Below are 24,561 nucleotides of genomic sequence, written 5' to 3'. Positions count from 1 at the left end.
TTCATAAAAAAAAAACAATCTTTTGCATCTTTCTTCATCTTTTATTGCAAATCTTGTGAAGTTTCTAATTTTGAGTAAAGCGTCCCTTATATATTATTTGATGTTCCGTCAGTTACGCAAAAATAACAGTTTAGTAGAATCACCAAAACATATAAAAATCTAGGAATATTAATACATTATGGCATATTTCAAGATAACTGCATATAATAATAAGTTAGATATTTTGATATTTAATACCTAATGTTTTGATTATAAGATATAATAATTTATATGTCTCTGAAAAAAGGTCGATTTTAAAATAAAAATGATTATCTTAATTGAATTTTTGGTAAGGTAACAATTTTATAATTAATCATGTTTTTTTTCTTCTGATTTTAGATGTAATAATCAACGGTATATTGATATTTGTGGGGAAGGTATAACACACCAAATAATTTTACCCCATCTCCTCCCTTTCTTCGCATTCCCCAATTCCCCGCTGTGCTTATTTCTCTGACGTAACCCCCCTACCCTGAAAAATATATTTCCCATCCCTTACATGATTTTTACGGGTGTCGTTATTTTTTTAGATTATTTTTTTGCTTATTTTACCTTCCTTATACGCTTATTATATATCGTAACTATTCATTAAAGCCTTTTTAATTATATAAAAAATATTGCATTACATTTTCTTTTCGTTTTATTTGTAAAAAAATCTATTGTTTAATAATGTTTTACGGAATATTTTTATAAATATGTGGCACCTCCTTTCAGCATACTATAAACCCCTACACTAAATCACCCTTCCCTTTTTTTCCTAATCTTCCGGGTTTCTCCTCCCCACTCTCCTATTCCCCCACGCAGAAGGACAGCTGTAGTAAACACAAGCTGTCGCTTCTCCATTCCCTCCAGTCTCTTTCCCGCATTTTCCATTTTCCACTTTCCCCGATTTTTTTATTCCCTCCCCCACAGAGCAGCTGGTATAAACACATAGCACATTCCCCTTTTGACCCTTGCTGGTGAAACATCGGATGTTTGTGCCTTGAAAATGCACGATTTTTGTGAATAAAGCCATAAAAATGATATATTTCGTTATAATGAATGTGAAAAATAAAATAGTATGTGCATTTCCATATAATTTGCTATTTTAAATAGCCAAAAAGTGGGGATATTAGTGAAAAATTGGAGAAAAAAGTTCTCAATTTAATCCCCCCGGTGAATTTAAGTGTAAGATTTCGTGAGAAAACTATATTAGTTTGGATTTGTGATATTTTTAACATTTTTTTTATCTAAGAATATTATTTTTAGCGAAGCAACGCTATAATTAATTCGGTCTGTTCGTCCCTAACACCATGGGGGAAATAAGATTTTATCGGCTCTAATTCAAGATAGACAGCTAAAATTTCTGAAATCATGAAGCATACTTAAGTATAAAACATCCAAGGCGGTCTGACTGCTGTTAATAAGTTTTTGTTAGCCGCTGTTATATTTTACTAATTTTAAGTTATTGGTTTTTTAATATAAGCAGTTTTGTTTTAAACCTTGAATTTACGATGCATTTGTTTATTTTGAAGGGAAATTATTTTTATTGCGCATTCTACGCGGCGTTAAATGGCTTTACAGCTAGTTAAGCTTTTATTTATTTAAGTTTTATTGAAAAATTAAAGCAATGATGGAATTAAAAAATTAGCAATTTTCAAGTTTAAATGAGGGAGGTAATATTGGACTTTAAATTATTCTGTTACCCAAAGTTTTTAATAACACGCTCTCTTGTTTGTAAATTCAAAAGCGCTCGTTTGGTGCTTTTATTAATTATGATAAATCTAACAGTAAACTTTTCAACCAACCAATAATTATAACTTAAACAATTATCTTAATATTAATTTTTATTGCATAGTGTTTTTCCTTAAGAACCCTGAAAATCGCATAAAAATCTTCAGAAGTCATTAGAAAATTCGGATCATGTTACTTGTAGGTTAAGCGCTTAACCTACAAGTACCTAACCTACGGGGGGATACTTAATTTGAAAGAACTTTTCCACGAATAAAATTGTAATTCTTGTATTTTCTTTGTTAATTAATCAATTACAGAATATAGTCTAACTCTAAACACATTTTTAATTGTAGAAAATAGTTTTTTTTTCGAGTGAAACTTCCTTCCCTAAAATAATTCTGTAAAAACAATCTTTTTTATCGCTTGAAAAATTCCTAAAAATCTCTTGGGCTGATTAGAAATAATTAAACTCATTGACATAGACATGAAAGCTATTTTAAACAAGAACAACACATTTTAAGAAACGAAACAATAGTGAATTTAATTTAGTTTAAAATGGATATTTTATATTGAAAAAGTGTTTTTCCTCTAATTTTAATTATTATTGATTAAAATATGCTATTAACTATACCTAATTATCTAGAAAATTAATGCAAAAACATTTTTCTTCATGTTTCTAAGTATGTAAACAATAGGAAAAGATACTTCATTTTCAGTTATTCCATTTATACAAAGTAGTAAGGTTTTCTTATTGGCTGTTCGAAAAGATCTGTACTTCTGAATACTTTAGGCGCAGCCACAAGTATAAAAATATAAAGCAAATTAATCTAGCTAAAAATGTTTGTTTTAAATTGAGGTATAGAATAGACACGCTCCTTAAAATGGACATCCCAACTAAATGTACCAATCTTCTAGATAGATAGATAAATATATCCATCTATCTTTCTATTTATTGCCCTATCTTTCTATCTCTAAATGGTTGGCACTAAATTTTGTGAAAGAATTCATTCCTTAGATAACCTGATTATTTCATCAAATTGCTTAGTATTCTTAACCTAGCTTTTTAAGTAGCAAAAGAGAAAGTGATTTTTTTATCTAATCTCGAGGCTTTTTTGGGGTTCACTGGGGCCATAATTCGTAATTGAGGATATACGTCCTTTCAATTTAATAGCCTTAAACCTGCCCATGACATTACTAAACCTTTCTGGAAATATTGGAGCGATTTGTTCAGCCGTTTAGGAGATTTTATTATTCACATATTTATAACTGATTACTGGTTAGAATTAGGGGAAGAATAATGTGTAGATTAAATTTTAGTTTTCTTTACCGTGCAATTCCACTACCTATGGGCTAGAATAATATTATAGGGCTTGTTAGCAATTTTAAAGTTAGAATGTTTTTAAACCTAGTTTTAATACAATTATATTTTGATTTTAGCAATCATATTCAATTGATTTTGTTTGAGTATTTATTAACTTGGTCGTTTTAAATATCTATATTGCTTATTTAATTTCTTATTCCCTAAATAAACAATTCTGTCATATTTATATTATTTTGTTTATTCTATTTAATTAGGCCCCTGTCATTTGATTCAAATATAAATATTTAAAAATTTTCAGGATTTCCCCCCCACCCCCCACACACAATGTATGTCGACCGCTTAAGCGGTTCCGCTGGGGGTATTAAGGCCCACCGCCAGCCGCCGGACAAAGGCGGCCACCTGCTGGACTCGTCGGCGGCCAGCCTGCTGCTCGGCGGCGGTAGTGACGGAGAAACGTCGGATTATCAGCGGAGCACCCCCTCGCCCAGAGATTCGGAAACGAGTGAAGGTAAAATTTTTGTTCGAGTAGCCCAGTTACTCTATAATTTGGTATAGTCTGTCCATACGTCGATAGCTTGAGAATACTGATGTCCTTATCGAATAATGGACAGTCAAAATCAGTGTTGTGGAACCACTTCATTTTTAGTGGATCCGGTTCCTGATCAAATTCATCTTAAATCTCTAGTTTTCTAGGTATTGTTTTAAAGTTTCTCTTTTCATCTAATAAAAGATAGTTATTGCTGTTCTAATTTTGGTCATGATTGTCTTTGTTTATAAAGTTTAAACAATTTTAAAATTAGTTAAAAAAAACTTATAAAAAACCTTATATTTTGATTTCCCTCTCTTTTGTTTTAATAAAAATATGATCTATTTAAAAATTTGATTTTGTTTGAAATGAAATATTTACGATTTGATATGTCATTATATGAAAAAAGCTGTGCATTTTTTTGTGCAAAGTTGAAAGCTTTGCAATATTTAATGTAATTAAAAACATCTGTAAGAAATTGACACATTTATATTAAAATGTTTTGATGACTTTTTTTATTTTTTATATTTTTATTTTTCTTTATATTTTATTCTAATTTACCAATGAAAAATTAAATTTAAGTTTTTTTGGTCATATCTAAGATTTGAATTTAATTCTCACGTTAATTATATGCAAAATAAAAATCTCACTCCCCGCTTTTTTTCACTTCCTCTTTCCATTACTTTTTATCTACCTATCTTTTTTGCTATCCCCCCCCCCCCCCATCTCCTCTAAATCTGACTCCTACATAAAATGTTTTTGTCCTAAAATCTGCCAGAGATAACAAGCCAAAAATCCGCGGGGGGTTTATATTAGTTGAGATGGCGGCGGAGGGGGGGGGGGGGGGGTTATGTACTAGACCCCCCACTAGCTCAGTTTTATATGGATTGGTAAATTAGATTTTTTTGAAGTATTTTGAAAATTAAAATATAAATTCCAGTATGGTTTCATACTAAAATACCTAATGGAAGGAAACCTAGTTGCGGGTTTCGTCGTATTTTCGCAGTAGCTTTTAAAAGGTTAATTTAGGTTAGGTTAGGTGATTGCCCCGCAGGGTTAGGCAATTGGCCCAGCAGGGGCTAGAAATAGGAAAAAAGCTGCTGTGAAAATTAATATGACGAAACCCGCAACTTTGTTTCCTTTACATGACCCAAATAATGTTGATGTACACAATTTTCCACGAATAATAAGATTAAATTCATGAAATTAATCCCTATTTTTTAACATTTCCTTGCGATTATTATATATTTACTGTATAACAATTAACTGTTATTTGTTAGCTTGTAGTATTTTTGGCATCATTAAAATGCATCGTTAATATTATTTATTTTCACTTGCCTTTTCCTTCATCCGAATTTTAAAGGATATATAAAAAATGTTGAGTAAAAAGTGTAAAAATTCACCTCCACTTTTCTACTTTGGGGGCATTGAAAAATTAAAAGCGAAGCTTTTCATTGATAAGATTAAATTTTGTTGGTATATGTATAAAAATTTATATTATATACGTTATGATAATGGATTTTCTTTGGATAACCTAAACCTGATTTATTTAGGTGCTATTTGAGATGGAATATCGATTTTTAAATAAGATATCCCTTACCAATGAAAACTGATCTTTGTATTATACTAATTTTTGTTACTCCGCTTCGCTACTTATTGTTGTTGTTCTCCTTGTTTTTATTTAATATTTACTTACAATTAAAGTTTTTTCTTACACTTAATAGCACAATAAAGAAATCAATTAGCCGAACAAAAAATCATGGTAACTTAAGGGATGTTTTATCTATCTAAAGAAAATATTTTTTGCCTCCAACTTTTCCGTCAATCTCAATTGTAGATAAATAATGAATTCCGTCTTTAAAATGTAGTTTAATTCGATATCCTTTTTTATTAAATCTTATAATCTAATAATTTAAGGTTATTTAGGCTAGGTCTATCTCTATAAAATGACACTTTTTTTCTCAGATTATTGGAGTATTAAGTAGTAATTTGAGATTTTTTTTATATATTTTATAAGAGGTTAAATATAACTCTCGAATTCCCTAACCCCCCTCCCCTCCACGCCTTTTGAGTAACTTTGTAGCTACTCTATAATTAACTTAGGTCAGTGGTATTTTAACATTATTTTTTTGTGTAGAGGGGGGTGGGGAGGAATTTCTCCCCCTTGACATAATAGGTATTATTAAGGCAATGGGGGTTACTTAATAGCCTCAAACCTGCCCATAAAAAATATTAAGATTCCCTGGAAATTGTGGAGGGATCGTTTAAGCCGTTTTGGAGATCTTACTGTTTTTTTTTTACACACATCACTATACTCTTATATCATAGATAACAAATTAGATTTGACCTAAAACATTTAATTTACTATGAACAAAAGTATATTACAGTTTGCTTTTTTGTTTAAAAAAATATTTTTAGCTTTTCATTGCTGCGCTACTTCTAAACATAATTATCCTTTGTATAACATTTTTTTTGTGGAAAAAAGTGGATTTTTTATCATTTGATTTGTCGCGCTCTCTTATTATTTTCCCATTTTAGTTTTAGGGCTTTTTATAACATTTTTTTTGGAGAGATAAAAAATTGAAGGGGGAATTATTTGTTAATCGAGATGTAATATTTGTTTCAAGTAGGACTAAATTGTTCAATAAATATTATTTTATTTGTAGTATTTTTGAAAGGTTTCGTGATTTTAAAAGATTTTTTACTCAAAGTTTTGAAAAATTATTAACTAGGTAGTAGAGTCCAAACATTTCAATTAATAATTTTATCTACAGAAGTAGTAATTTTGTTTATCGTCAATGGGTATGTAAGCTAATTTATTGTTCATTGTCTTATATCTCAAGATTATAAAATAAAACAATGAAAATAAAACATATTTTGACATGCCGACAAATTGTTAATATTTCTTTATTTTTCAGATAAATTACTAGACGGCGTTTGCTGGAAAGATGAGGGCGGTGGCCTGCCAGTAGTGAGCCACCACCATCCTGCCATAGTAGCGGCCCAGGCAGCCGCTAACCGCCACCTGCTACACCGCCGCTCCCTCTCCACCTCCATTTCTCCCGACCTGGGCTTTGTAGACTTTGTAGACAATCAGACAAGCAGTAGTAATACAAAATCTACCAGTAATGAATCGAGCTTCCAGAAAAGCAGCCTACCCAGCCGCCAAATCAGCGGCTCTAATTCAAGTAGCTGCTCCTCTAGTGTTAATAATAGCAAGAAACCCAATGGAAGTATAGGACAAATAAATTATTCCTCCAGTTTAATAAAAACTAGCACAAATACAAAAAGTGATTCAATCAGTTCTAAGACTAGCCCCATGACAATCCCTAAAAAGTCACCGCAAATGGCTCCACGAATGGGCTATATAAGCCTCGCCGAGGGGACTAAAATCTCGCCCCAACAGTTGCACCGAGCGAGCAGCGCAACCCAACAAAAACAAGCACAGACCAAAGGTTCCCAGGCTATTAGCCCTCATAATTTGCTCAATAACAAACGGCTCAGTGTCCATCTGCAAAAAATACCAACACATTTGCCTCTAGTCGTGTTGCCTGACTCAAAAAGTGCAACCTCCAAAAGTGCAACTTCAACTATAACTGCCAATAACAACAACCGTGATAATGCCACCGTGCATAATAAGAGAAAATCTGGCAAAATGCCACCATTAACCACTGCTAATTTGCCCACTGCCAATAATTTACACAAAACCCAAAACTTTCTGCCGACCAAAATTTTTTACCCCAAAAATAATTTGACAGTTCCATCCAGTGAGAATAAAAATTTGCGCAATGATACATCAAGTAATAATAGTGGTGCGAGTTTTGATAGTAAAATTAGTGAGAATATTGATGAGCATGCTAGTGATAATGATGAGTATTTTGGCTCCAAATTGATAATTAGTGAAGATGTTAGCGCTAGTGATAATAAAAATGAAAGCATACATTCTGAATTTAACATTATTGACACATTTAACCATAGGAATGAAATGAATCAATATTTTAAACATTTAGATTTTTGCCCTTTTTTGTCTGTGTTTGTTACCTAGTCTAGTTAACCACTGAACCTATATGGTACTCCTTTACAGTGAAGCTTCCTACAGGTCTGGGAAAGGTTTTTACATTTTAGGAGGAGTAGCTCCTCCTTCCCTAGAAAAATTATCCCTAGGAAATTTATGGCAGACTTCCTCCCTCCTCTTTCCAAGTGCTCCTCTAATTTTATACAGAAATATTACCTACAGACTTTACAATTTTTTTGTGCTTTTTATAGGTATGTATTATGTACCTATATCTTAAGTAAAACTAAACAAGTAAAAATATTGATTTTTTCGTACATAGATCTGAAAAATCTTCGAGCACAACAAGCCAAGATGACAGCAATAACGCTATTAGCAGCTGTAGCAGCAGCCAGTCATCAGCTGCTGCCGAGCAGCAGCGCCCGTTCCGCTTCCCTACGCTGTCAATAGACCGCAGCGCGATTCCGTGCAAGTGGGAGGACTGCGGACAAGGGTTCAAGTCCCATGCTAGACTATCGGATCATATTAAGGTATTAAAATACTTTTTTTTCTCAAAAATCTAAATTTTTACGATGATGATATCAATAGGTAGGAAAAAGTCTCAACAAATTAGGAAATTAATTAAACGTACATAAACAAATGTGGTAACGCTATTTTTATTGAATAATTTTAATATAATTTAGAAATACTAGGGTAAAGCGGGGCGATCTCGGTTTTGAGGTGAAGTCGGTATTTTTTTGACCACCTTCATTAAATGACATTTTTCTCCATGTTCTAATCGACTGACAGAAAAAAAAACATATAATCATTTTTGTTCCTTATTAAATTGCCTACAAAAAAGTATAAAATGAAATTTTTGTGAGATGAATTTTTAGGGTACTTATTGGGTCTTAAAGTCGGACGACAAAAATTTTTTTTTTCGATTTTTTTGCTTCGGTCGGAAAAACGGTAAGTTGGACAAAAAACTGGTAAGAGCTAGAGCTTAGACGTCTTCAGGGGACTTATTTAGAATCTAATAGGCTATCCATTTCCGTTTAAAACTTTAAAAAAGCTTGTATAGTTTTTTCTTAAATCGACTAAAAGTGAAGCGGGGTGAATTCGGTTTTTTCACTTTTTATACTAACTTTTTCAATTTTATATAAAAAAGTGAAATTTTCGAGAAAAAAAGTTAAATTTCTCATACTTAGAAAAAATTAATTTTTTTTGTAGAAAAAATTGTCCGATCTTCATAATTTTTTTTGTGAATGCTCTTAATTACATTTAGCAACTTTAACCTTTAGGGCATGCTGTAATTAAATCAATATGTCATAGGTTTTTTGAAGCTGGAAAATCGACCACAGATTTTGCCAAACTATTCTCTTTTTTTCAACTTGATTTTTTTAGGAAATTTTGCTAATAGAACAAATTTTTTTTTGGCCAAATCTATTCAAAATTGCCTGAATTTTAAGGATCAGGCCTTTAAAGTCATAAAAAGTTATTTTTTTCTAGTAGTATTTTTATGTTTTTTATCAAAAAAATTTCGAAAAAAAAGTCAAATTTCGCGTACTTCGAAAAAATTATTTTTTTTTGGTAGAAAAAATTGACCTATCTTAATAAAATTTTTTGTGCATACTCTTAATTACATTTAGCAACTTTTACCTTTTGAGCATGCTGTAATAAAATCAATACGTCATCGATTTTTCGAAGCTTGAAAATGCCCTACCGACTTCGCCTCAAGGCGGGGCGAAGTCGGTGCCGTTTTAGAGATCAATTTTGACAAACTTCCCAAAGTCCTAGGTTTACGTCCTTTTAGGACCTGATCAACTTTTCCGAGATCTTTCTACTGGTCTTGGTCCCATTTAAAAAAAATAATTTTTACGATTTGCAGGTTCAAAAAACCGAAAAAAAGACCGAGTTCGCCCCGCTTTACCCTACCAAGGTACTTATCTTTCTTTTACGCCCCAAATGCTGCCAAATATTAGCAGTTTTTCGTAATACTGGATAGCCCTGTAAGTATAGGCCCTTCAGCGTAAAGCCCACCCTCTCATTAATTTCAAATATAAGAGGAGGGATTTCAGTAATTGATGGGCACTTTGATTGAAAGCACCAAAAATTGTCTAAGAAGGTTTACAGATAACTACCCTGCTACTTGGCTGTGTTAATATTCCCGTTACCGCATTGGTTGATTCTCAAAGACCAAATTGTGAGTCGTGAGTCGGCACAAGGTAATTGCGATAGGGAAATACAGTTAATTAACCCTTTCTCCCTCTAGTGTTTTACTCTAATGGTTTAACTTTCTCATTATTTTTTTTCAGACTGTCCATATGCTGCCCCAGCTGGTAGGGGAAGAGGATGAAAAAGATTATTGTTGTCTGTGGCAAGGCTGCAAGGTACGATTTAGGTTTCCTACAGACAATTGTCCGCGGAAACGAATATGGATAATCAAAATAATTTTTTAAGCTTAGTATAGGTTAAGTTATGTTAATTAAAGGGTAGAAAAGCCCTGCTTTAAATAAAGAATCGGGGGGATTGGGAAGTTCAGCTGTCAAGATATAGGTTTTAGTAAAGCACTCTTTTTTGGGGGGTTTCAGCATTGGGCCAAACAAAACAACAATGGGACTCGAAGCTTTGATAATGTTTCCATAAACCATTTTTTAACAAGAGTATGAAACAAGAATATTTTTGATGTAACATGTCTAGATTTTTAGTTTTAATAAGGTTAGGTAAATATTAGACCTTTAGAAGAGCCCTACTACAGGGGCTGGAAACGCATTTTTATAATCTCCCCGATTATGTAACACATATTCGCCAATCAAAGGAGATAAAAAGCTTCTCGTTTTATTTCAAAATTCAATACCTACCTACCTAATGGATTTTTCTTTGTCAGGTATACGGAGCCAAGTCGAGTAGCGCCAGCTGGCTCCAGAAGCACGTACCTCTGCATGGCGGTAAATTAACCTTTCCCTGCATTGTTGAAGGATGCAAGAACAGGTTCAGCTCTCAGGTATGTAGGTTTTAATTCAGTAGGACGTTAATTTCACATTAATATTAAATCTAAAGAGTGTAGATTCGATGACTACTACAACGCGTACGACACTCTAGAGACGTCAAAACAGAATAAAAAGAGTAGGGGTAAAAGGCAAAAGCCCTATCCCATAAACAGACTCAATTCATAATGCAGTTAGGACTTTTGCCAGAAAAGTAGACAATACTTCATTATGATAATGATAGCATTACGGAAATATCAGGACAGACAGACCAACAAACAAAATATTTTTCCATTACCTACCTATTCAATATTCATCTCACCTAGTTCTGTTTTTAATCTTATTTCAACTAGGTGAGAAAGGAAATAGACTTTCTAGGGTTGATGTTTTACTTACAAATGATGTTGGTTTCAATTATAATGTCCCTTTACAGCTTTTTTATTGTAGAAATATGTCTGAAACTGAAAATTCCCATTTCAACTTCATTACAAACAGAAAACAAAACATTTTGTCTCAGTAATCATAATTTTTGATTGTTTGAAAAGTTAGTTTTTTAGGTTAGTTTATGGTAGGGCTAGGAAACTTTTTGCAAGTGTAAAGCCCGCAGGGTTAGAGCTTTAAAAAGTCAAAAGAATGAAGAAGGAGTTTTGTTGTCAACTCGTCATTTGGAGTCATCAGGGCAATGAAAGATAAGATTGAAAGTAGTTGTCTATTTTAAATAATCTTTCTTGAAATTGATAAAGTGAACAGGAAATAGACTTTTTAAAAACCTTGTGGGAGGGATAGGAAAATAAGGTTTGGTTTCCTGCAGGGATTATAAAGGATAAGTCATTTATTTAGACATTAGAAGCGCGTTTAGACATTGTATGTCTATCCATCTTATAAGTATATTGAATTAAAAAACATTTTCTTAAATCTTCTAATTTTGAAATAGTTAAAGATCATCCCTTATTCCATGAAACTTTAACACATTTGGTTTTACATAGTGGGAATATTAAGTTGTACAATGGTCTAAAATTGAACATTTTTATTACTAAAAGTTTTTCCTTGGATTCTAAATTACAATGGTACCCTCAGTTTTATAAACACCTGATCTTATTTGTTGGCTCAACAACTTGACGTACGTTTGATGAATTTTGATTGGTTTGGTCCATACTAGAGGCGGTAAAACTTTTCAACCAATGAAAGTTTAATTTACAGTTAGACAATTTATTTCATCCTTTTGTATAATGTATGTCTTTGTTTTTATTTTTTTAAGATGCTCTTAAAATTCATTAATGTACCATTGTGTATAGATTTCCATTATTCTTAAAATAGGAAAGGTAAAAGTGGAGAAAAAATCATGGAGTGAAGATGTAAAGATAGTTATATTAATCTTCAACTCTTTCTTCTTCCAGTATCTAGCACAATAATTTTCTAAAGAAGATTAGGAGAGGGGTAGGTTTCTGGTAGAATCCGTAAAAGTGTGTGTTTTAAGGCTTAAAATAATAGTAGAACGATAATATTCACTAAATATGTGTATTTCTTATTGAAAAGAACTTTAGACAAAAAAATTTTTTTTTTAAGTTAACAAAAAATTTTATCGTTCTACTACTGTTTTTTACTTTAAACACATAACCTTTACGGATTTTACCAGAAACCTACCCCTCTCTTTATCTTCCATTGTCCCTATCCCTGAAGATGGGATGTGTGACTCGGAAGAAATGATTTACACCTTTCCTAATTTCCTTTACATATATAGAATCAAGAGGAATATATAGCAGGGAGGGAGGGGACATTGGACTGTAAATTTTACTGATACCCAAACTTTTTAAACAATAATTTTTATTATAGATTGGGTATTTTGTTTATCATCATTGTGGATGTATATTAATTCTAAGTCTATTGTCTTATCCCTTAAGATCCCTGGGAATTTATGAAATTTTTAATAGATTTTGTTCCGTAGAAAGATGTAACACCCAATTTAAAGCTCCTTTCAAATTGAAATGGATAGGTACGAATCCCCCTCCCAACCTCTATTTTTGTGAATATATATATATATATATATTTTTTTTTTTTTGGGGGGGGGGGTCAATTTCCACTCCCTCCCTGATAAAACCAAAAGAAAAACATTTTCATTGGAAGATTTCTTAAAGTCAGAAGAATAATCATTATTTAGACAAAATATATCGTTTATTCTACTTTTATATTTCACATTATCATGTCGAAAGATACTATACCTACCTGATAGAAAAGTTAAAGGCGTAGTAGTTTTTAATCATTGAATCTTTTCAATCAATCTTTGACATTATACTCTTTTGAAATTATTGAATTTTATTATAAATTATGGAAATTTTTAGTGTAATTTAAACTTAACAGTAGGAGGAAGTATGCGATCAATTTCACTAATTTTTACTGTCAAAAAGTGTTTCAGATTCACAAAAAAACACAATAGCAAATACATAAGGAGGGAGGGGGAGTTGCTATTGGCAATGTAAAGCAAAGTTTGCATTTTGTGTTGTAGTAACAATTAGCGGTTTTTATGTGATTTCTTTGCGGAAGTGAATGCTTAGCAAAAACTGCTAAGGTATATAGGGGAGGGAGAATTTAGTTATGACATTTTTAGATTAAAAATATGATTATTATTATTTCAATAGCTACGAGCGGCTATGGTACTATGAATGAGGGAGGGGGGGGGGGGGGTCAAAATAGTTGTAAACCTTCCCTGAACCTAAAAGAAGCTGCACTCTAAAAGAGAATTATGTCGGATATGCGGTTAGATAGATCTAAAGTTACAAATGGACAGATAGATATCATCTTACTTGTAATTATCTCGTTTTTGCTGCTCTTCCAAAAGATTGTTGTGTTATGAAAAGAAACCAAAATTTCCCCCTCATAAAAATTGTGTTTTTAGATTAATTTTAATAGATTTTACTCCTTGAATTACCAAATACTAAAGGACCTTTCTATTGACATTAGGTATATGTTCACAAATCACTTAGCAGCTTCAAGCTACAAATTCTGCTGTTATGTTTTAATATGAATAAAAATTCTAAAACAGCCAAAAGCTTAATGGTCTCAAAATGAATTAACAACTTTCATTATTTAAAACGATTAAAAGAAGTCACGTATAGACAAAAATAAATTTAATCTTTTAAATTAATTCATATAGACCAATTTTAAGTTTTTAAAGCTTCTCTTAAAACTTGAATCTAATGACCATGTGTTTTTAACTCAAAAATTCCCATAAAATCGCATATTTTTAATATAGATTTTGTATATATTTAAAATATTTTAAAAACATCATATGTTAATGCTTAAAGCATGAAATAGGCTGTCTAAAAATGCTGGGGTAAAAAGATTTTTAAATTGGACAAAAATCTATGAATTTTTTGATGAAATTTATTTATATTCTAGTTATGCTTTTCTTTACCTATAAAAAGACGAACGCCCTGCTACTTGATATTGTAGAGTAGCGACTGTAACCCCTATCATCTAGGAGTTCCGCATTCTTAAGGGAATGGAGGGTGGCAGAAAAATGGCCTAAATAATCAGTGCTTAGCTAGATCTTAATGAACAAACAAAGAATAACATATTATTATTTAGCTCTACCTTTCCCCATGAAAAATTCAGGGGAAGTAAGTTTTTTTTTTGTTAAGATGCATTAGGGGGTTGATTTGGGAACAAAAAGGAAATTAATTAACCTTATTTCAGGCATAATCTAGTCGTTTTTCTTCAGTTTATTGCTTTTTCGCTTTAAAACTTTTTAATTTTTAGAGCTTAATTTAAAAAAAAGTTGTTATTAAGAGAAGATAAAAAGTTGGCAATGTTACTGGTTCTTCCGTATAACTTTACGAGATCTTTAAAATAGTTGTCCTAATAGGATAGTACGTAATATTTTTAAAAAAATTTCTTTCTTTTTTTTCAGTTGATGTTAAACCGCCACGTGAACAGCCATTTTCCAGAGAACGGCGGCAGCAGCAAGCTGAGCAACGGCGAAAGCGGCCACGGGGCGCGCAAAAGCATCGAGGGCGGCGGCAACAGCCGCGTGCTAAAACGCGCCGGCTTAAAGCTGAAACGGCGGGAGGTGCTATTCTCCGCGCGGATATTTGACTTTTTCGACGCAGGCATCATGGCGGGCGTGCGGCACGCTGTCGCGGATACGCAGCGAGTTGCGGCGGGCCTGGGCATTGCGGCGGATGGCGGCAGCATGACGTTCACCGCCAAGGCGCTGGTGATCCGCCGATTGGACGAAGATTGTAAAGAAGTTCTTGTCAGATGGGAACCAGAGGATTTGTAAGTATTTTTGGAATAGCAGCGTAGCTTCTCAATAATAATAATTTGTACGTTCATTTTTTTAACTATTATATTTCATCTCGTCTCCTTTAAACATGTTTACTTCGTAATATTGACCCCAAGTTTAAATAAAATCTTGTTATACCTACATTTTTTAATGGTGATTCCAAAGACACTTAGGCACTATGTTATTAGTTTCTTATCTCTTATTGTTTTAGTTTTATGAGAGATCAACATCGAATTATTGTTATATTAATTAGTAATAATCTGTTTACAATTTAAAAGCGCTGTCACTTTATTTTTTTAATGTTCGTTTGGCCGACTGTCTTTTTTTTTAAACTTCGCGTTTATGGTTGCTGTCACCTTTATTATATTTGAAATTAAGTTGAGTTCATTTTTACCCTTTTCTATTAGTTTCATGTCTTGTTATGTAAAATAAGTTTACAATTTAAACACTATCACCCTAAATAACTTTAAAAACATGACACTTCGTTAAAAAACCCGATTTTTTATATTGTTTTTTATAAACTTTTTGATTTTTATATTTTGACAAGTATTAACATTTTATGTAAAAATCAAAGTTAACCAAAGAAAGGGAGAAATATAACAGAATTAAACTAGTTTGTTTTTTTATTATCGGAAAATAGAAGTATGATAAAATCATCCTATACATTTTAAACCTTTTGATGAACACAAAGCTATACAACAAAGCTTGTTCATATTTTTTGTATGGTGGAATTATCCTTTTTATTTGAAACATGTGCTCTTTGAAGGGTACCACTACTTAGCCCTAAATAGTTATGAACCGTTCCATGACCAACACTATAAAGGAGAATCATATCGGTTCAGCGGTTAGCTCTCTTTGGTACACACAGAAAGATAGACATCCTGTTACTTTTATATAAGATAATTTTTAGTTTACTTTCATAATTTTTTTGTCTTTATTTTCCTAAAATTTATCCCTTTCCCGGCTAGCCTAACACCTTTTTACATGACAAAAATTTCCCACGCCTGTATTATTAAGGCAAAAATCCGTTGGCGCGATTTTTGAGTTGTGCAGCCATTCAATAATTCGATATTTTTTGTCATACTATATCGTAGATTTTTTTCTGTTTTTGAAATTCAATAAAAAAAAATATTTTTCCATTACCTTTTCTGCCAGTTAAATTAAGCATTTTTTCATACAGAAAAACTATGTATTTTGAATGATTAAGGTAACCGATGGAAAATTTTATGGCTAAATGATTCTCAATAACAAAAAAACATTCCTATTAGATCTTTAGCTTATTATATAATAATTTGTCAATTTGATGCTGTGCTTATATTAAAATGTTTTCATCCTTGTTCTCTATTTCATGGGTTGTGCCTTTTGTAATTATAGAAACCTGTTAAAAATCATTCATTTAATCTTTTTCGCTCCTAAGTAATGTAGAAAAGGCTCTAAAATTGCTTTTTAATTTTATAAATTCTTCAATGTATTAAAAGAAAATAGTCATAAACCTGAAAACACAAGGTTAAACTTTCCTTGAAATCTTATACAGAATGATACAGTATTTTTGAGATCTTAAATAACAAGCACACACAAACAAATGACGTGTAGTAATAGCAAGAACAAACAGCTAAATATTCTTATAAAGTGTATTAATTCAAGACAAGATAAACATACAATAATAATATTAAATATTAAGGCAACTAATCACTTTTATGTTCGTGTCGTGTTGCAGAGCAATGTCTTGCTCCGAAACGGTTGACACAAGAACTCAAAGCTAATATACAAAATACATGCATTGCTCTCAAGTCAGGAAGAAAGGGACTATACATCACACAAACATCAATAATTTTGGGTAAAAAAATTACTTAGTAAAAATCTTTCGAAGTTCAGTTCTACCTATAGTTTTTATTAATAAAACAAAACCCAAAATAGCTTTAAATGCAAAGTTTAATGAAAATAATGTGTTCATTCAACTTCATACTATTAACTTTATTTCTCGTATTCATTCGAATCCAGTAGATAGGAACCGGTTCTCATTTATACGAAAAAACTATATATCTAGCATCGTATTATGTCCAGCTTTCTACGAATATAAAAATGTACAATCATAAGATTAAAACCAGTTTTTTTAGCCGGTGCCTTCGGCACCTCGGGGCTAAAAAAACTAGTTATAATCTTATAATTGTACATTCTATAACCGCGGAAAGCCGTTTATAATACGATGCCAGAAATATCTATTACGTTCTCCTTATCATTTAAAAAAATAACCATGCCAGATATGTTTTTACTTTATAGTCTAAAACCGGTTGGTATCCTGCTTGAATAATAGAAATTAAATAATTAATATGATAGGATTTTATTTAAGCCCTTACTGTTTTTTTTTATCAATTTAAGTTTCTGTGGTAAGGCAGGGAGGGCGAGGACTTGGGACTATAGAATACTCTGGTACCCAACGTTTTAAACTATGTTATCTACTTAATTCGTGGGATAAAAAAATCAGCAAATAGATTAACCTTAAGAAGAGGGTTATTTTTTTCATTTGGGAAGTAAATCAATTTATCTTACATTGTCTTATCCCAGTGGATCCATGCATAAAAGTGACATTTAAAATGCTTTTTATTATAAAATTTATCATCTATTGATTTTTATTCTTTTCCCCTTCATAATAAAAAACACAGATTTTAAGGAGTAGGGATATTGCATTTTAAAACTATTTTACTTTCATCACAAAATAGCCTTAAACTGTCCCCAAACAAAAATCATGTTTTTGTGAAAATAATAGACTATAAGATCAATTGTTTTTTAGATATTACTTAACACAGCTAAATTAGTATATGAGATAACAAATAACTGTGCCCCTAACATCTAGGGGCTTTGTAATCGATAGAAAAATAGCCTAAAACCACTCTAAGCATTAAATCTAAAAAAAATATAGCCCTAGACCTCAATCAGTACACTACGGTTCAAAATTTTATGCTACAAGCAAATAAATAGAAATCTAAAGCTTGAGACCAAAAAAATCTTACTACTTTAGGAAGGAAAAGTAATATTCCCCTTACCCCTGTGAAGTTTCTGATTAGGATTACATACAGGGTGGGGCAAATAAGACCGGACAAACTTTAAACGGCCATAGCGCCAAAACTACTTAACCAATCAGGACGTTTGACCCCACTATAAAAAGCTTAGGTAATTACCTTTAAGCAAAAAAAATCTTTGGGCGAAGATGGGCTCGTACTCCGAGCTGGCCGCGCTTATGTTCAACAAGGCAGATTCGAAATGCGCCGGTGGAATAATCTGGATCCTCGACTAGGGCCCACTAAATCGGATCTCAGCCCATCTGTAGATGAGGTAGAGTTATGCAACTTGCTGGGGATACTGTTAGATGCATAAATAAGACACTAGAAAAGACAAGAGCTCTCTATCTAAAGTGGCTTGGCTGTAGTACTCCGGCAAGGTGAAACGTGGCAGATTTTAAGATGTCAAACATTGTGTGAAATCGTCAAAATTTCTCGGTTCTCGACGTTAGAGACCCATATGGAACTTAAAAACTCATTTTAGACTATGGATTGCGCTGACAACCCTAGCTGAATCTTCATGCCATTTCCAAAAAGGTATAGAACGTCGTTCCAGCTAAACTGTGGTCCAAATAAGAGCCTCCGTGTCAAAGAATAGCGTTAAAGTTGTGTGAATTTGGATCCTGCGGTTACTCACGTTCTTAAGGAAATGGGGCCTCCCAGTAGCCCGATCTTAATTCAATGGACTTTTGGGCCTGGGGCTACTTTGAAGCATGCACCAATAGACGTGCCTATACAACAAAGACCTCCCTCATTGCCACCATCAAGGAGAAATTCGCCAGCTTGGACAGGGACATGGTGACCAGGGCCTTCGGGCGGTTCAGGGGGCGGGCGAAGGCGGTGATTGAGGCTGGCGGCGATTTTATTGAATAATCTAATAGTTATATACCTATTTTGCTTGCCAGTTTTTAAAATTCAATAAAATCTTTAAAATTGACGATTTTATGTTCATTTGTTTAGAAGTTAGAATTTGTCCGGTCTTATTTGCCCCACCCTGTATATTTGAAGGGGATGGCATTAGACCATGGGGTTACTAGACTATCCACATAGACTATTAAATAGGACCTCAAATTTAAAAAAAATCTATCCAGTATATATTAGAGTTATACAATATTATGTCTCAATCATTGGTGTGCGGAACGGGGGGGGGGGTGTAAAATCCACTTTGTTATCGAAATTTTAAAGTCTTGCCTTCCCTATTCACAACACCATACTTAGGAAACCCTGTGCACGCCTCTGATATTAATTGATTAGTACTATATTTATTTGGTGCTTTACCTCAAAATTAGACACTTTAAGGGGAACCGCCTTTATTTTTTTTGTTTTGTTAGTCGAGGGGGAGGGTCTTCACACTACTTACACTCTACAAAGTGGGCGGAGTTTCAGGGGGGCGGGGGGTGTATGTAGACGTATCATAAATCCAATCTGGCATGCTACGCTGATTAGTTTTTATCCCTTCTCAAAAGAATTATTTCATTCTATTGATTTTTTTCTTTTCGTGACGGGTAAGATAATGCCGTTTCTCAAAGTCGTACGCTAATACGCAATGTGGAAAGGGTGACGCAAATTTCAAAATGGTTTGCAAACGGTAAAGATATTACCTAATTGATTTACTTATTTTCTCTAAAAGATAAAAGCAAGATGATTTATTTCGCTAGAATATAAAATATTTTTTTCTCAAATCGAAATAAAATCAGATCTGAAATTGGCGTTTTCTTCCATCATTGCGTATGATCGCGTGCAACTTTGAGAAACGGCATTTTCTTACCCATCATCTTTCTTTTCTCCTTGATGTTTATTTGTGTTTACTGTGCTGTGCATTGTTGATAAGAAATGACATATAAATCAATATTTTATTAATAAAATATTAGAATATCAAACCATGCCAAAATATATTAAACTTTTCATACCTATTTGTTTTTGCATTTGATTTTTAAAAAGTTTTTTTAATATTAAAAAAAAACTGCAATGTTTTTTTGGTAACGCGCCGTAGTAGTTTTTGTTTCGTATGCATTTATCCCACTAAAAGTATAAAAGATATTTTTATCTTAACATCGAAAAAAAAAATTTCGCATTTTTTTACAAACATTTATTTTCCAGAATTCCCGACGAATGGTTTCCCTTGGAGTCGGCGCCAACCACCAAAACCGTGAAACTGGGCCAGCTGCCGGAATCTGCCAAGTGTCGGCTGCAGGAAAAGTTGCATCTTGTTGCGCGCACGTCCGCCCTGACATTCAACAAACACCCGCGCAAGCGGAAGATTGAAAATTCGAATCTCCCACCTTCAGCAAATGGGCTTAAGTTGGTTTCATCTGGACAAATGTCGTCTTTGCCAGCGCATAATTCAGCAGCAACAGCCAAACAGCGGCGGCTGATGACGCCATTTTCCCGGCCAAATGCGCCATTGTCCGCAGCCGCAATCGCAAAAATGTTTTTGTGAATCTGCAGAAAATTTGCCCCGTCGCTAAAAGTGTCAGAGTATTTTAAATACAAGTTATTGCTAAGAAGCTGCGCTACTTGTATTTTTATCCAAGATTTTTGTGAACTTTAAGACTTCAGTGAAAATGTTAATTTAATTCAGTAATTAAAAAATGAAAGACTAAAAAATGTCTTTTCCTACTCAAATGTGTTCATAAGCTGTGCAATCTTAAACAAGAGAAATTTTGAATTTTCTCTGAAATTATTTTTTTCATAAGATCTCCTATAATTTAATTTGCTCTAAGCATTATAAACTAATTTTTTGTAATTTAATTTTATTTTTCTAACTAGAGAAAGTTCAAAGGTAAAAAGACTGAATTTTTGTACTATTTAATAATATTAGTAATTTAAAATTAGCAGTTTAAAAAGTTAAACTTTGAAAATGCTTACCCATCGGCTCCGGAGGGTTAAAATAAAACCAGGTTTGTAGCTTAAGCAACAGCACCTAGCGGGCATAATATTAATTATAGAAGATGGCAACCAATTTCTACCTCAATTTTTCTATTGAAAAACCAGTTTGTACGCAATTTCATTAATTCATATTGTGCTTTTTTCTTTGTATTATATACCTAATATATACAATTCAGTGTATTATTGTAGTGTATGTATTTATAAAATCAAATATCAAGTAATTTAACTATTATTATGCTCAAAAAATCAATTTTAAAAAACTAGAAAAAAAACACTGATTGTTCTAATTTTCTACGTTTTTTTTAGTTGAAAAAAACAACCAACCACTGCCATTACATTTTATAAAATAGTAATAAGGTCATATTAATCCTAAATTGGATCTATATCGTCCTTGTTTAAATAGTACCTACTGCTTTTTTTTTTATCTAAAATCAAATGTCTTCTGTAAAGGGTTATGTTTTTGAAAATTTACATAAAAAATCCGCGAATGTAAAAAGAGAAAATGCTCTAGTTGTTCTTTTTTTTTAGTGAATTTTGTGTTCTTTTTTGTTGTTTCATTAATTTTTGTGATGTTATTTTTTTCATTTTTTTGTAGAACTGAAGCAAAGATTCAAAAGACAGCTTGAAAATTTACATTTTGTGATTTTTTTTACTTTTTGCTATTTATTCGTAAAAATTCTGTTGTAAAATACATATCAGTTTATATAGGAAAATATTTAAAGTAATTTGAGTTTTTTTTACAACAAATTGCCATAATGTAAAGGCATTACATAGTTTTATTAGATGTATTAAAAAAATGGTTTACCGGCTGTAAGAAGAAAAAACCTTTTCAATACCTAGGTATTTAAAAAAAATAAGTTTAGACTTTTTTAAATAGGTATCAATTTGACTTATTTATAATTTTAATTGTATCGAAAAAACTTAAATTTTAGATCTCTATCTCGCATATGAGTAGCTAAATTATAACAAAAACATGATATTAAAATTAATTATGTAAAAATAATTATGAATATTTCGCATTTAAAACTAATATTTGTGTAAATTTTTTATTATTTGTGTAATAAAATCTTGGAGAATACAATTGTCTTTTTTAGTGTTTTTTAAAGCGAAGCTTTTCTATAATTAGGGTAGGTACGTCCATAACTGAAAGCTCTTTTCATTAATTAAGACATACTATAATTTTTCAGTAAGGTACGATTCAGGAAATGTAGCATATCTATATTATAATCATTACTATATAAATGTGCTAATTTTCAACTTTTCAACACACACACAAAATATAATCATAAAAAATAAAAGAATGTCCTTTTTACGTTATCCTGAGTATTCGAAATTTTGCAAATTAATATTCTCCCTGTTCTAACATCCAAACAGAGTTATTAGTTCTGAATCTAGAGTTTCTCTTCTAGGGATATTTTCATCTTTGTTTTTGTGCATAGGGGTGTGATACAATAACAGTTCAAAGCAGCGTTGCGGAGCCGTTTAATTTTGGCGCGGCTCCGCGGAGCCGTCTGTGATGATGGCGGCTCCGACCTAAAAGCAATAAAAACTCGACATAATTTTTTTCACCCGTCTATTTTTGACGAAGGTTTTAAAAGTTTAATTTTTGATAAAAATGGATTTGAAAAACTTAGAAGGGGCATTTGCACATGACAAAACAGAGTTACCAAATTATAATTTACTAGCGGCTTCGCCCCTAGCCTCTAGGGGCTTTGCCCCAAGAGGTTTAATCAAACCAATTTTTCGTATTTTAGATTTAAAAGAAAAATAAAAAAAAATTTGGGGGGGAGGGGGGTAATCGACCCCACTATTTCAATTTAAATATTAAAAAGAAAATTTTTTTGGGGGGGGGGGTTGGGGGACGGTGTGTCCCACCCCCCAAGAAAATAGCTTAAAACCATCACAGGACCAGTAGGTATAATCCCTGAATAGTAGAGCCCAATCGGTTCAGCGGTTACTGAGATCTTAAGCTTCAGACGGACAGACATCGTTCTACTTTGTATTATAGATAAAAAAAAATCTATCTAGTCCAGAGCCGTTTTTTAACGAAAATTACGGCTCCAGCAAAATATGGCGGCTCCGCAACACACTGGTTTAAAGTTGGGACTTAAATCACGTTTTCTTAGTTGTCTCCAAAATATTGTGTTTTAACCTAGTAGGGTCTACGTTTGTCCAACAATAATTTTAAATCTACATAAGGGATATTTTGATCATCATAATTGAGAGTTAACATCTATTCAGTGTCAATTGTCTTATCCCTTTAGATCTATGAGAAAATTATACAAAAATAATATAGAATATTGTGTTTGACTCCTTTCGCACGCCTCTGAACTTAATTATTTGCTTATATTAATGATAGATTTCAATTAGATTAGGCTAATGATGCATCTTCAAACAAAAATATATATTTGTTCTTCAAAACTATTTACTTATTCTAAATAATTATAACATAATATAATTCAAATTAGTACGATATATAATAGGAAGAATTAAGCTAATTTTCTTAGAAAGTACCGAAATCTTATTTCTAAATGTCTTATCTCTGTGGAGGGTTAACCCTGCGGGCCTTCCACGTACCTAATATAACCTAACCTGAGGTAAAATACAAACATGAAAAACTCCCCACTTCCCCCCCTTTATTTTCAATTGATTTCAAAATGATGGGGAGGGGGAGGTGTTTTGTGCTCGACTAGCTACTTTGAGGTAAAAATATATTACACCTTTAAAAGTCCAAAACATGAAACAAAGCATTAAATTAAAATGTCCTTAATTCAAAGTTTTGTGCAATCTCTGTTTCTGCCAGTCTATCCATGAAATTTTGGTGGCTACAGCACAAAGAGATCAACTTTAGATTCAGGGACAGGAATTTGGTTCCTCAATAAATTAATACATATAATTCAAAACTATAGGCACGTTATCTTTATTGATAACAATTTTATCATGGTATTGCACATTGATCAATAGAATCTTTATGGAAAAAATCTGTAGTCTATCCTTTATGATAGCTGAGAAATTATACATTTTGCCTCTCAAATAACTGTACTGTATTACTGACGAACAAAATCATATCTATCTCCAGACGAACATAATAAGCTATAGGGTAGCATCATCTCCAAATTTGAATAATTTTATTAACAATGCAATATGTTTTTAATTTAGTTGCCATATCCCTATCAGTGATAATAACTGCATGTGCAATGTACAGTGCAAAAATATCAGACCAGTGGAGTTTGGAGTGATCATAAAAAATTTTAGGGACAAGCCACTTCAATTACATGAAGATATGCAGAAAAGTCCCTAAAGTGGACATAGCTGACATTTAAAACATTTATGTGTCTAATTATGTTAATGAATTAATTATGTTAATAAATCTTAAGGGAAACATAGGTAGAGATATGGGATAAAGATAATTTTCAACTTACAAACCAAGAGGTTAAATCCTTTGCTTAAGTTCAAAAACACTTAAATTACATTCAAATACACTCTATTATTAACACTATTACTATTACTGCAACTAACAAAGGACTATAACAAAGTGTTGTTGTTGTGTAGGGAGTGGCGCGCAATTGCACCGTAAAAACTGCACAATGCATCTTGCGGCATTTTTGCACGCGCAGGCTAACACAACAAGCTGTTTAGAACAGGGTTGCCAGATTTTTAAATTTGTTCATACTTGTGCAACTTCATATGTATTAATAAACTGAATATGACTTTTTATTTTCATGAAAGTTGGCACCATATTCAAATCTTCAAA

General features: G+C 32.3%; 1 protein-coding gene across 1 annotated transcript; it reads left to right on the top strand.

Annotated features, from left to right (window-relative positions):
- The first annotated feature begins 3,348 nt into the window (after positions 1–3,348).
- LOC145304697 (uncharacterized) lies at positions 3,349–21,303 on the top strand. The gene is made up of 7 exons (XM_080146640.1): positions 3,349–3,581; positions 6,518–7,577; positions 7,934–8,141; positions 9,906–9,980; positions 10,478–10,594; positions 14,485–14,852; positions 20,019–21,303. Exons 1-7 carry the CDS (start codon positions 3,398–3,400, stop codon positions 20,356–20,358), a joined length of 2,352 nt encoding a protein of 783 aa, XP_080002766.1. The 5' UTR covers positions 3,349–3,397; the 3' UTR covers positions 20,359–21,303.
- The last annotated feature ends 3,258 nt before the right edge of the window (positions 21,304–24,561 follow it).

The sequence above is a fragment of the Acartia tonsa genome, chromosome 13 (genome assembly GCF_053477335.1).
Source record: "Acartia tonsa isolate MP-2025a chromosome 13, ASM5347733v1, whole genome shotgun sequence".
In the NCBI taxonomy this organism is placed as follows: domain Eukaryota; kingdom Metazoa; phylum Arthropoda; class Copepoda; order Calanoida; family Acartiidae; genus Acartia; species Acartia tonsa.
Note: the sequence above shows the minus strand (reverse complement) of the source record. Positions and strands in the feature narration are given on the sequence as shown.

Excerpts from the sequence above, each read along its gene's own strand:
- LOC145304697 (XM_080146640.1), top strand. The coding sequence starts at position 3,398 with ATGTATGTCGACCGCTTAAGCGGTTCCGCTGGGGGTATTAAGGCCCAC. Across the intron at positions 8,142-9,905 it reads GACTATCGGATCATATTAAG|ACTGTCCATATGCTGCCCCA; the intron begins GTATTAAAATAC and ends ATTTTTTTTCAG. Across the intron at positions 14,853-20,018 it reads AGATGGGAACCAGAGGATTT|AATTCCCGACGAATGGTTTC; the intron begins GTAAGTATTTTT and ends TTTATTTTCCAG.